We start from the raw sequence: 12,641 nt of genomic DNA, 5'->3' as shown, positions 1-12,641 counted from the left end.
TCAGAATTTTGAGATAGCCATTTTGTTCAGCGTAGGCTAGTTGATTTCCAGATAGAAAATATGGTTTTAGGAGGATACTCCCCCACAACCCTCAGGGCAAGGGTTTCAAGTTATGCCCTGGGAGCATATAAGGATTTATAAGATGGCGTTGTCGTAGAAACTTCAGAACAGGCTCATTCGATTGGAAATTTAAAGGGCTAGTCTCTTTTTAATAGTCGAAAGTGATTGGAGGGGAACTAGCCCCTCCCCCACGCCCAACATTCCCCCAAACACATCCAATCAAAATTTTGAGATAGCCATTTTGTTAATCGTAATTGATTTCCAGATAGACAATATGTTTTTGAGGAGGACACTCCCCAACAACCCTCAGGGCAAGGGTTTTAAGTTATGTACTGGGGTATACAAGGTTTTTATAGAAGGAGTAGTCATAGAAACTTCAAAAGGGGCTCATTTGATTGGAAATTCAAAGGGCTAGTGCCCTTTTTGATAGTCCAATCTGATTGGAGGACAACAATCCCCCCTCCCCCACGTCCATCATTCACCCAAACACATCCAATCAAAATTTTGAGATAGCCATTTTGTTTAGCGTAGGCTAGTTGATTTCCAGATAGAAAATATGTTTTTAAGAAGGACAGTCTCCCACAACTCTCAGGGCAAGGGTTTTAAGTTATTCCCTGGGCGCATACAAGGTTTTTATAGAAGGCGTTGTCGTAGAAACTTCAAAAAAGGCTAATTCGATTGGAAATTCAAAGGCTAGTGCCCTTTTTAATAATCAAAAGTGATTAGTAATATTTTTTGTTGTTGTTTTATTTAGACCAGGGCACTTCGTATCGAAGTAGTTGTCGTGGGAACTTCGCAAAGGGCTCATTCGATTGAAAATAGAAAGGGTTGATGCCGTTTATAATAGTCGAAAGTGATTGGAGGGCAACTAATTCCCCTTCCACTCCCAACCTCCCATTGGCCCATTACCTTTAAAAACTAAATGTTATCTCAAGATTAAATCAAAATACACTCTGATAATTTTAATTCCCAATAAGGCATCTCAGTAGTATCCCAAGAACGACTGAGGGTGTTATGTTCAAACTTTCGAGGCTACTTCTGCTCTTAAAATTTAACCAAATCAAAATAGTGTAAGTGTATCCAAGCTATCAAAGAAAGTAAACAGATTTTTTTGCGAATGGTATCAAGTTTTCCATTTCAGGTCAGCTAAAAGAGGTATGAAACTAAGTTAAACAGTACTATTTGTGCCCGGATTTTTAAAATGGTGTATGTTGTTAAAAATTGCTGGAAATTTTTCTCACGCATACAAACAACAGGCCAAACCATAAAGTCTTAAAAAACGAAAAGATTTAAAGTGTTATTTTCTTTTTCCCTGAAAAGACTATGTCAATATAAAACGAACAGAAATTAATTTTAAAAAAACTTTTTCCACAGAATAAGTTTTTCAAAGAAAAGTAAACAACTCTATTAAACAAAAAATGAGCAAATCAAATAATCTACCAAGCTCGAAACTACCACAAATCAGCATCGATAAATAAATGAAACTCAAAATGAACAGAAATTACAATAAATAACTGAATCAAACTCAAAACGAGCAGAAATTAAGATGAGTAGGGCTCAAAACCCCTATGCCTTCCCAAGGCCGGAACATAATTTGCACTTTAGTGAAAAAAAAAATATAAATGAATGTGCATTGTCAGTTTAATTTACATATACTGATATTTAGTAATCCAAATGTTAATATTATTTGATTTATTAAAGTTATAAAAGTAAAAACATTTATATTTTTTCCGTAAAGTTTTAAATACAAATTCGTATATCTCGTAAATGTTGAACATTAAACAAAGGACGCGATTCTGATAGAAAAAGAATGAAATGGCCACAACGCGTTGAATAGTCTTCTAGCTAAAGTCTTACAGGGGTTTGTTAATAATACGAAACACACTCAAGAATTAGGCTTAGGTTACATCTCAGAAACCGGCTTCATAGCTACAAAAACAAGTGATAGATGATACAATGCATTGGACTTGTATAATTTGGGCTATATATTCACACATTAAAGGGGGGGGGGTGAATAGGTTATGGACAATGTCAAAATAATTTACCCCCCCCCCCCCCTCCCAATCTCATATGCAAATATATAGCTCAGATTATATTATTATATAAACTAAAGGCTAAATGAAGGTTATATTTCGTTAGGATTAACCCAACTTCACGACTTGAATATGTTCCGTATCATTAACAAGCACCCTTTGCAGAACTATGGTATTCAGGACGAAATAACATGAGCAGAATTGATGTTTAGCCACGTCCTTGCTGCTTCACCTCAAACACTGCTGGCTAAATGAAAGTTTGTGGAAGAGGCAAGATCTACACCAACTGCAATATAAACTAATGACAGAAAAAAAACGGTTCGTTATTAGCCCTTCGAAAGCCGTAGAGTTTTCAAATCATTCGGACACATACGGGGAATCCCCACGAGAAAAAACTTTCCGCCTGATAAAGCAAAGGAAACGATAGAACAGGGATAAATCAATGACTCGTGTTTTTTCTAAAAAAAAAATTATATCTAGGTGAGTAAAACAGAGCTTTAGAGCAGAATAAATAACAAGAAAACGTTCAAATGAAATGAAACTAAGGAGGAACATCAAAAGTTAAAACGAACAGTATATTATTCACTATATTAGGAGGGATGCCCCTTCCTCGACCCTCGTTCTTCACGCTAAAGTCTTAAAAGTTCTTTAAAAATACTTTTCATTCAAATTCAACGGCCCTTGTCTTAGAGCAGTCTTTTTCAAAAAAAAAATCTGACAAATCGTCAAAGTTCAGCGTAAAGAGCGAAGGTTAAGGAAGGAGCAGCCCCCTCATAGGCCTACGGAATAACTTCGTTTTTTTTTAAGTTTTAATGTTGCTACTTACTCACAGTTGAAAAAAATGTTGTTTTATTGAATGTGATTGTTTGTCAAATCATGCCAGGAAATCCACCGTCATGTAAAATTTCCCCCACAAACTTTCCTCCCCACAGAAAATTTTCCCCAATGAAAATCACCACCACGAAAAATACCCCCCGAAAACTTTCTGTATATTCCCCAATAACAAATACTACATGTAAATAAGGGGCAAATTGCTAACTTACAGCTCTTTCACCAGGGAATAGGGGGCAGGGGTAATGTCATTCACAAGGCATAGTTATTAGATATTTAAACCATGCTAAATAAAATGGCTTTCTTAAAATATCGATTATATGTCTTCGAGAAAAAAGGGCTTGGGAGGGGGATAGTTACCCTCCATTCTTTCTGATCACTTAAAAAGGGCACTAGATCTCTTAATTTCTTGAGCCCTCTACTGGTTTGATTCGATCCCCCCCTTATAGAAAAAATAATAATAAACATACATCCATGATCTTTCTTCAGACAAGAAAAAATGTACAAAATTCCACTTTCTTGCAGATAGGAGCTTGAAACCTCTACAGTAGGGTTGTCTGATATGTTGAATTTTATAGTGTGGTTTTCATTAAGATCAATTGTCACTTCAGGGGTGTTTCCCCCTTTTCTAAAATTGGACAAATTTTCTCAGGTTCGTAACTTTTGATGGGTAACATTAAATTTAATGAAATTTAAATTTTTGGAATCAGTATAAAATTAAATTCTTTTGATGTATCTGTTGTTATCAAAATTCTGTTTTGAGAGTGTCAATTACTATTGAGCCCAGTCGCCTTCAAGTCTGCTTTTCCTGGACTGTAAGTCTTGGCCACAGTTTATATAATTATCCAGTATGATCTTTCCCTATTTCACCCATTATAAAAAACCCGGACCTAGGTGCAAGTGCTCCAGAGAACGTTTTTGCAGATATATACATAAGCGGCATTAGATCTTTTCAAGACAAAGAATAATCACCTACGGAGCAAGTACTGACAAAACCACTTGGCCGGCTCAACCAATAAGTGGACAATAAGTGCAGAAATAAGTGGGAGAAGCTTTTTGTTCGCACCGAGAATGAAGAGCCAGAAATCATCTGCGGTAAACTTACTTGTATATTATATAAACTGTGGTCTTGGCGGTCAGAATTTCAACATTCTTTCCAAGGCTGGGCACAATGGAGAAAGATTTGCAGTCGCCTATTGGACTCCCAAAAGGGGTTTAAAGCTTTATCATGACACAAAGATGAGAGAACGTGAACGATGTGAGAGATAATCAAGGCTTTGCTTATAAGGCTTGCTTATAATCAAGGCTTTAATTCCAAATAATTACGGACCTCACATGGGCGAGATGGGTCTCCCTACCACTATCTCATGTGAAAAGGTATGGATTTGTCCATGGCATTAAGTTATCAAATTACAAAAGAAAAGAGAAAAAAAAAATCAGTTTTTTTTCTCACCCCCTGATAAGTCTCTGAATACCACCCCTGGCGGCGTTGGGAATTTCAGTCAAGGAGAGTATGGTGAAACCTGACAAGGCGAAGGCAGGCTTAGGAAGAACGGAGTCGGGACAAAATTATAAGGCATGGTATATTTCCTAGCGGAGAGTAATTTCATAATAATTTTTAACCATCTTTTAGCTCAAATCCCGCGCAATTCAACCCACAGGTTAGGTTGAGTGGCCTAAGCGGGAGTTAGGTGAAATGGCGGTAGAGGTAAATGAGGTAGAGTTATACGAAGGGTGAGTTGCATGGGTTTAAATTAAACGCGGTTCAGTTAAAAGAGTATTGAATTGCACGAGGTTTAAGTTGAATGAGGGCTGAGTTGCATAACGGCTGGGTTAAACAGGGGTTGAGATGGACGGGAGTTTAGTAAAATGAAGATTCAGTTAAATGCGCGAGGGTTTAGTTCAGTCTTTCCAAAGGAATCTAGCACGTCAGAATGAAAATTCACGATAGTAGGGAACCACAAGGTGTCAATTTTGTTTAGTTTAATACCGAATACATACAAATTTTGTCCAATTGTGAGTAAAAAATCAGGTAAATTTGCCCACATATGTAAAATAGTAATTATATATGAATTTGTGTTTCCTAGAATCATCGACACAAATAATTCTTAATCAGTTGAGAGCAGACAAGCCAAAGACCTGTCAATATAAATCTGTAGGCATAAAAAGACTTTAATATTGCTTTATAATGAAAGATAAGATTTATTTATTATTAATTAATCATACAAAGAATACACGGTACAAAGAACCCAATTTGCTTTTACATCTGTAAAAGAGGGGGAATTTATACGATTCAATTAAGCACTAAATCAAAAGAGAGAAAAAAATTATAGTAAATTAATTAAAACGGATTAGTCAGACTACAATCACTGCTACACAAAAAGGAGAACAAGAAGAAAGAAAAGCAAAGCAAAAACATCATATGGTAACCACATTTGTTTTTTCAAGTTTTACGAAGATGCCCAAGGCATGGCATTCTCGAGCCGAATCAGGGAGGTTATACCATATAAAATGAGACGCAACAAGAATTCTGACACAATTTGAGAATTCTGACACCCAGGACCAAACATAGTTCCCTTCCGAAACAGTAAAACCTCAATGTAAACAATGGGCAACTTGCACAAATTACAGCCCATGCTGCAGGAATTGTAGGGGCCATGTTATCCCCGAAGACATAGCTTGTTGGACCTTTCGACTACTGTGAACAAAATAGCTATCTCAAAATTTTGATCAAATATCTTTGAGGTTGAAGGGACAGCTAAAAAATAGCGTGGGAGGGGGCTGATTGCCCTCTAATCCCGTTTGACTTTTAAACAAGGCACTAGGACTTTTAATTTCCAACCAAGTTAACCCCCTCTAGATTTTCTATGACCACTCCATCAATATAAAGTAGTCCAATGAAAAGAAAAATAAATAATACATTGAGTGAATTATTGAAATAAATAATTCACTGTAATTTTTATTTTCATTTTCAATGCTGTAAGAACTGGAAAATAATAAATTTGTAATATACGAGTAATTCGTTTTCAGTGAGGCACCAATGACGCAGAAGGCTTTAGGTTTTTACAGTTAAACAAGAGGGCAGTGTCCAAATTTTGCTTGTAGTGAAACTATATTTGTCTTGACCAATCTTGAGAAGAACTAATAAATTAAACTGAGTATTTGATGCATAATGATATTAATTGCTGAAAGCTTATCAGTTCAAAATTTTACTGTAATTCTAATATTTATTTTCAATATTAAGTACAAAAGAAAACATTTGTAATATAATTCGTTTTCAGTAAAGCGCCAATGACACAGTAGGTTTTAGGCTTCTGCAGTGAGAAAATACCCAAACTCTTGTTTGTAGTTATTTTTATTCGATTCAAACTTGATTTGCATATTCAATTTAAGTTTCAAACGTTTTAAGATTTATTTATTCATTTACGATAATATATAGTGTATGTTTGTTCGCATTGATTGTTCATTTAATTTTTGTTCGTTTTAAGTTTCATTTATACTTTAATAGCAAACCATTTTTTTTCGTTTTAAGTTTGATTTTAATATTCAATCTAAGCATTACTCGCTTTAAGGTCTATTTATTCATTTATATTATTACTTGTTGTATGCTTTTTTTGCTATGATTGTTTATTTAATTTCTGTTCGTTTTGGGTTTCATTTATTCTTTAATAGTAATTTCAAGTCATTTTGAGTTTGAATTTTAACAGGTATTTGTATCTCCTGAGCTTGAGTTTAAAATGGCCTTTACTTTTCTTTGAAAAATTTATTTTTCGGAAAGTTATTTTTAATTAATTTTTGTTCGTTTTTGATTTAAAAAAGTTTCAAGTCTTTATGGCATGGGGGGCGGGGTGCTTACTGTCCGATTATTTTTTACTTTAAAAAACGGATCTAGAACTATAAATTTAAATCGAATGTGGCTTTTTTCAAAGTCTATACGATTACCTCTTTGATGAAAACCTTACATATGAACAATAGACAGCCTGCATAACTTGTGGAAAGCGATTGACAACAATGAATGGATTAAAAAAATAGCTCCAATAAGAGGGTTTAGACCATTTCACTTGCTGACACAAAGGGATCACGACTGTTTGGAATTGACCTTAATAGGAATTTGTATGCCAAAGCAATTTTGCCTCTATCACAGAGTATGTATTTTAACCTTATAATTGATAATTATAATAGATTTCCTATGTGTTCTTCCCATAAAAAACCCTTTCCCATAAGTTATAAACCCCCCTTGATAAGTTATGCCCCAGGGCATAACTTACATCGGCTACCCCTGGGCCCTGGGGGGCTGTGTCGACACCGGAGTTTTTTTTTATCAGAACTTTGAACTATTTTTAACAAAATGTCTATCTCAAAATTTTTATCTGATGCATTTAGGGCGTAGAGGAAGGGGGGCTAGTTGCCCTTCAATCTCTTTTGACTCATAAAGAGTGAACAAGAACTTTCAATTTTCAATCAAATGAGCCCTCTCTAAAGTCTACACGAGCATCCCTTACATAAGAAATAATATGAAGGATTCGGAGAATCCTTAAATTACAACCCTTGCCCTGAGGGCTTTGGGGGAGTTGTAATCCTCAAAGACCAAATTTCCAGAACTTAAAACTACGTTTAATAAAATGGCTGTCTTAAAATTTTGATTGGATGTGTTTGGGGAAAAGGTGGGCGTGAGAGGGGGATTAGTTGCCCTCAAATCACTTTCGACAATTACAAAGGGCACTAGCCCTCGGAATTTCTAATCGAATGAGCCTTTTTTGAAGTTTCTACGACCACACTTTCTGTAAGTACCTTAGAAGTCACCTGGGCATAACCTTAAACCCTTGCCGTGAGGGTTGTTGTGGGAGATTGTTTTCCTCAAAAACATATTTTCTATGAGGAAACCAAATACTCTGAGCTAAATGACTTCCTCAAAATGTCGATTGGATGTGTTGGGGGAATTATGAGCAGGGGGGGGGCTAGTTGCCCTCCAATCACTTTCGACTATTAAAAAGGGCACTAGCCCTTTGAATTTCCAATGTTTTAAAGTTTCTACGACAACGCCTTATATAAAAACCCTAGCTGGCCCCTGAGTTTATAATGACCCGCGTTTACTGGGTGTGGTGGGGAGGTGTTCTTCTCAAAAATGTATTTTCTGTTTGGTAATCGACTACGCTGAGCAAAAGAGCTATTTCAAAATTTCGTTTGAGGGTGCGTTGTGGAACAATGGGCGTGGGGGGGGGGGTAGTTGCCCTCCAAACACGTTCGACTATTAAAAAGGGCATTAGCCCTTTAATTTCCAATTCAATGAGCCTGTTTTGAAGTTTCTACGACAAAGCCTTCTATAAAAACCTTATATGCCCCCAGGGCATAACTTAAAACCCTTGCCCTGAGGGTTGTGGGGGAGTGTCCTGCTCAAAAATATATTTTCAATCTGGAAATCAACTACGCTGAACAAAAATGGCTGTCTCAAAATTTTGATTGGATGTGTTTGGGGGAATGATGGGCGTAGGGGGGGGGGCAATAGACCTTCCTATAACTTTCTACTATTAAAAATGGCAATTGCCCTATGAATTTCCAATAGAATGAGTCTTTATTGAATTTTCTATAACAAAATAGTCAATAAAAACCATTATAAACCCCCGGGGCATAAATTAAAACACATGCCCTGAGGGTTGTGGGGGAGTTTCCTCCTCAAAAATATATTATCTTACAGAAAATCAACTCCGCTCAACAAAATGGTCGTCTAAAAATTTTGATTGGATGTATTTGGGGCAATAAGGGGCGGCTGGGGGGGGGATCGTTGCCCTCCAAAAAGTTTCGACTATTAAAAATGGCAAAGTCCCTTTGAATTTCCAATCGAATGAGCCTTTTTTGAAGTTTCTACGACAACGCCTTCTATAAAAACCTTATATGCCCCAAGGGCATATCTTAAAACCCTTGCCCTGAAGGTTCTGGTGGAGTGTCCTCCTCAAAAACATATTTTCTATCTGGAAATCAACTACGCTGAACAAAATGGCTATCTGAAAATTTTGATTGGATGTATTTGAGGAATGATGGGCATGGGGTGGGAGGGGGGCTAGTTACACTCCAATCACTTTGGACTATTAAAAAGGGCACTAGCTCTTTAATTTCCAATCGAATGAGCCTGTTTTGAAGTTTCTATGACAACACCTTCTATAAAAACCTTATATGCCCCCAGGGCATAACTTAAAACCCTTGCCCTGAGGGTTGTGGGGGAGTATCCTCCTCAAAAATATATTTCCTATCAGGAAATCAACTACGCTGAACAAAATGACTACCTCAAAATTTTGATTGGATGTGTTTGGGGGAATGATGGGCGTGGGGGGGGGGGGGCTAGTTGCCCTCCAATCATTTTCGACTATTAATATGGGCACTAGAATTCTCGATTTCCAATCGAATGAGCCTCTACGATGACCCCTTCCATATGAAGTGCCTCTAGGAAAAAATAAATAAATAATAAAACATTGGAGCCGTATGGCCTTTACTATAGGCAACGCTACAGCGTTGCTTCTGATCATCCCTACACACACACTCTCATTCACTCTTCATAATACATTAGCACAAAGCTGGAAGAGTTAAAACTTATAAAAATAGAATTGACAATCTGTATCCTTGGAGGGCCCAAAGAGGAGTCCAAGGACCTTAGCCCCACGTTACATCCATTTCAAAACATGTCCGCCTGATGAATGTTCCCTGATATTCACGCTCATTCTTTGTAGATGTATTTAGTCGAAAGAAGGACATAGTACACTTTATTGAAACCTCAATAAAGGTAGGATTGCTATTCTGTATATCAGGTGGGTCCTGAGTGCCTAGAAAACAAAACCATCTTTTCTCCCTAGCCTTTCAACTAAAAACATGTAACAACTCTTCCAAATCAGTATAATTCTGAGGATGTTTCTTCACATTTAAAATCACTATTCATAAATAACTTCAGTAGAAAGGGAAACATGTGGCAGTTAATTGAACTATCATACTTGATATTCTAATATGTATAGTTTGACACTTAACGGTTCACACTGATGCCCTCTCCTATCCACTAAGTTATCTCTAATCCCTTTTAAACCAGTATAATTCACAAAATGGCTCCTGGCACTGATCAAAAAGTGGGATAGATGACACCTACTAGAAATCCCCTTGATTACTCAATTGATAATCCACCTAGTCCATCTACTCTAGGTAAGGTCCAAGCTCCCTTTCACCTATACCAGTAAAAACAACATTGACAATGCAAACCAGTCACCTTCAAGAAGAAAATAAATATAGACAACTCAATCCACACAACTCAATACAGGAAACTCCAAACCAGCGCTACCCCCATCCATAAATGTCCAGAATGAAAATAGTTATTCAAAATCTCTCTGGAAATAACCATTCGTATGTACGCAAACGTTAATACGATATACAAATCGTTATCAACGTTATTTTGAAGGGCGATTTCAGAGAACCCAATAACTGGGGCAAACACTTGGAAAAGTTCAGGATATCAGCTGCATTGCTTCAAACCAACTGCTCAATAGCGACAACTGAACCCAAGATTCTATACACAGTGAAAACGTACACCTCAAAAACTCAACCCAGTTCACCCAACATTGAGAACAATCAAATCCACTCAATTGAGGAATCTCAATGTAGACAACACAATGCAGGAAACTATACACTGGAAATTCGCATACCAAAAATTTAACCAAAAAAATTCAATATTAACAATTAATGCCATGAGCTCATCATAAGACATTCTAATTCAGTAAACTCAAAATACAAAACTCAAAACAGAAAACTCAACGCAGTTAATTGAGCAGATAAAACTCAATACAAATAATATATAAAGAGGAATGGCAAAGGAAAGGAGAGAAGCGGGTAAATAAGGAAGTAAAACAGGAGAGATGGGTAAAAAACTTACAAAACTGGAGCAGGGAGGAATGACGAGGAGATCCTCCTCCTGATATTAGTCCGAAGTACCCTAACCCTCAAAAAATTGAAAAATAGTGGCCTAGTAAACACAACAGAACATTTTTATTCACTACATCTGTTTTAAGCTAACATACACCTCAATATTTGAAAAAAGTTCAAGAAAGGTAAAGGTATTTTATTTGTAACTTAGATTACCTTAGGAAATAATAAAAAAAATTCTGCTACTACTATTTATACTATCTTTATATGAGTTTATTTTTGTTCTTTCAAGTTTTACTTTTCATTGAATAAACCTTGAACTTAATGGGTCATTGAACATCTTAGATTTAATTTAGGACATCTTTAGATTTAATCTAAAACATCTTAGGACATCCCTAATATATTATATATTAGGATATCCCTAATATATAATATATTAGCTTAATAAATATCTTAGCATGTGGTGCTAATTTAACTTGATAGTAGGACAAGTCTGGATAGCTTTTCCTACTGAGGAAAAGATTTTATGTTTGTTTTCTTGCCAGAACAGTTTTTTAGTTAGCAGTGATTCTGTGTGTTGTGACTCAGATGCCCAGTTTGAGTGAGCCATCCCAACACTGTCACTTTATGATTACCTTGAGAAAAGATACAGCATATTGACTATACTCTGCCAAAACCTAATATCTACATGAAAAAGTAAATCGAAAAAAAAAATCACGATTTTTTAAAATTCTAGAAATCTTGAAAAATGCAGATATTAGTACTTGCCAGAGGGCAGCTAAAATACTGAGAACAAACTGAATACATATTAAATTATTAGCAATGATATGTTATCATCAAGACCTAGATATACTTGGGTCTGAATCGCAAGAAGAGAGCAAGGGGGCATCAGAGGATTTGTGGGGGGGGGGGCATGGAGTTAACTGACCCCCAAAATGGGTTTACCTAAAATTGCAGCTGGGAGAAATCAAAAGACTTTTCCTTATGATGCTCCAAAGTTGTTTAAATTGTTGTCTAATGAATGTTATGTTTAGACCTGGACTTAAAGGACAGTCCATCAGACCAAACCCTAGATTTAATCTAGACGATTCATATCTAAATTAAAGATCTATTTATATATTTAACTATTAAATAACCAGTGTCCAATATTTATAAAATATTATAGATGAGATTAAAATAAAAACATCTCTATAAATATTGACATCTATATAAAATTTCTAATAACATTAGATATTTTACCTACCATAGGCTATATAAAATACCAATCCAGTACAATACATGCTCAGGAATCATATAGTCTAGACACCTCATAATGAGTACATTCACATATAATACTCTGTTATATAATAATATATGATAATAAATAATAATATAATAATAACAATACATAAAATATGTTATCATCTTACCTGAAAATAGGGGCTGCAAGCAGACAAAACAAGCTTATGAGCTTTTAATAGGACTCCATCAATGGCCAGTGTGACATCTGTGAAAATTTCTGTTTGCAAAAGCTGTTCAAATACAGACAACAAAGCCGAAGAATGGTTATTCCAGCGCAAACAGAATTGTTGTGGTGTTGGAGAGCCCATTTTAGTTTTCTCATGAGCATATACTCACTGGAAAGAAAAGAATTTTGAATAATTGTCAATTTTTCAAATTCCAGTGTAATCATACCCAAATTATTCAAATGTTTGTGAAACCTTTTTTTGCTTAAGGTTTATTTTTCTGTTGAAAACCACAATCTTGTGTCACACCTATAGCTGTCACTAAAACCAAACAACATGACTGTCAAGTATTGGATTTATTAGAATCAGATCTGAC

The 12,641-nt window shown here is 35.8% G+C and overlaps 1 protein-coding gene across 2 annotated transcripts in view; it reads right to left on the bottom strand.

Annotated features, from left to right (window-relative positions):
* The window catches only part of LOC148941692 (protein tramtrack, alpha isoform-like), a 96,794-nt gene extending 84,363 nt beyond the window's left edge, over positions 1-12,431 (bottom strand). For both annotated transcript variants that reach the window (XM_089104056.1, XM_089104055.1), the window contains exon 1: positions 12,230-12,431. In XM_089104056.1, coding sequence (XP_088960182.1) covers positions 12,230-12,409 — 180 coding nt within the window. In that variant the 5' untranslated portion in view covers positions 12,410-12,431. The remainder of the gene's footprint in view (positions 1-12,229) is intronic.
* Between the last annotated feature and the right edge of the window lie 210 nt (positions 12,432-12,641).

This window comes from Artemia sp. Qi Xiang Cuo, chromosome 18 (assembly GCF_049724085.1).
Source record: "Artemia sp. Qi Xiang Cuo chromosome 18, ASM4972408v1, whole genome shotgun sequence".
Classification (NCBI taxonomy): domain Eukaryota; kingdom Metazoa; phylum Arthropoda; class Branchiopoda; order Anostraca; family Artemiidae; genus Artemia; species Artemia sp. Qi Xiang Cuo.
The sequence above is the reverse complement of the archived record's forward strand: the minus strand, read 5'-3'. Positions and strand labels throughout refer to the sequence as shown.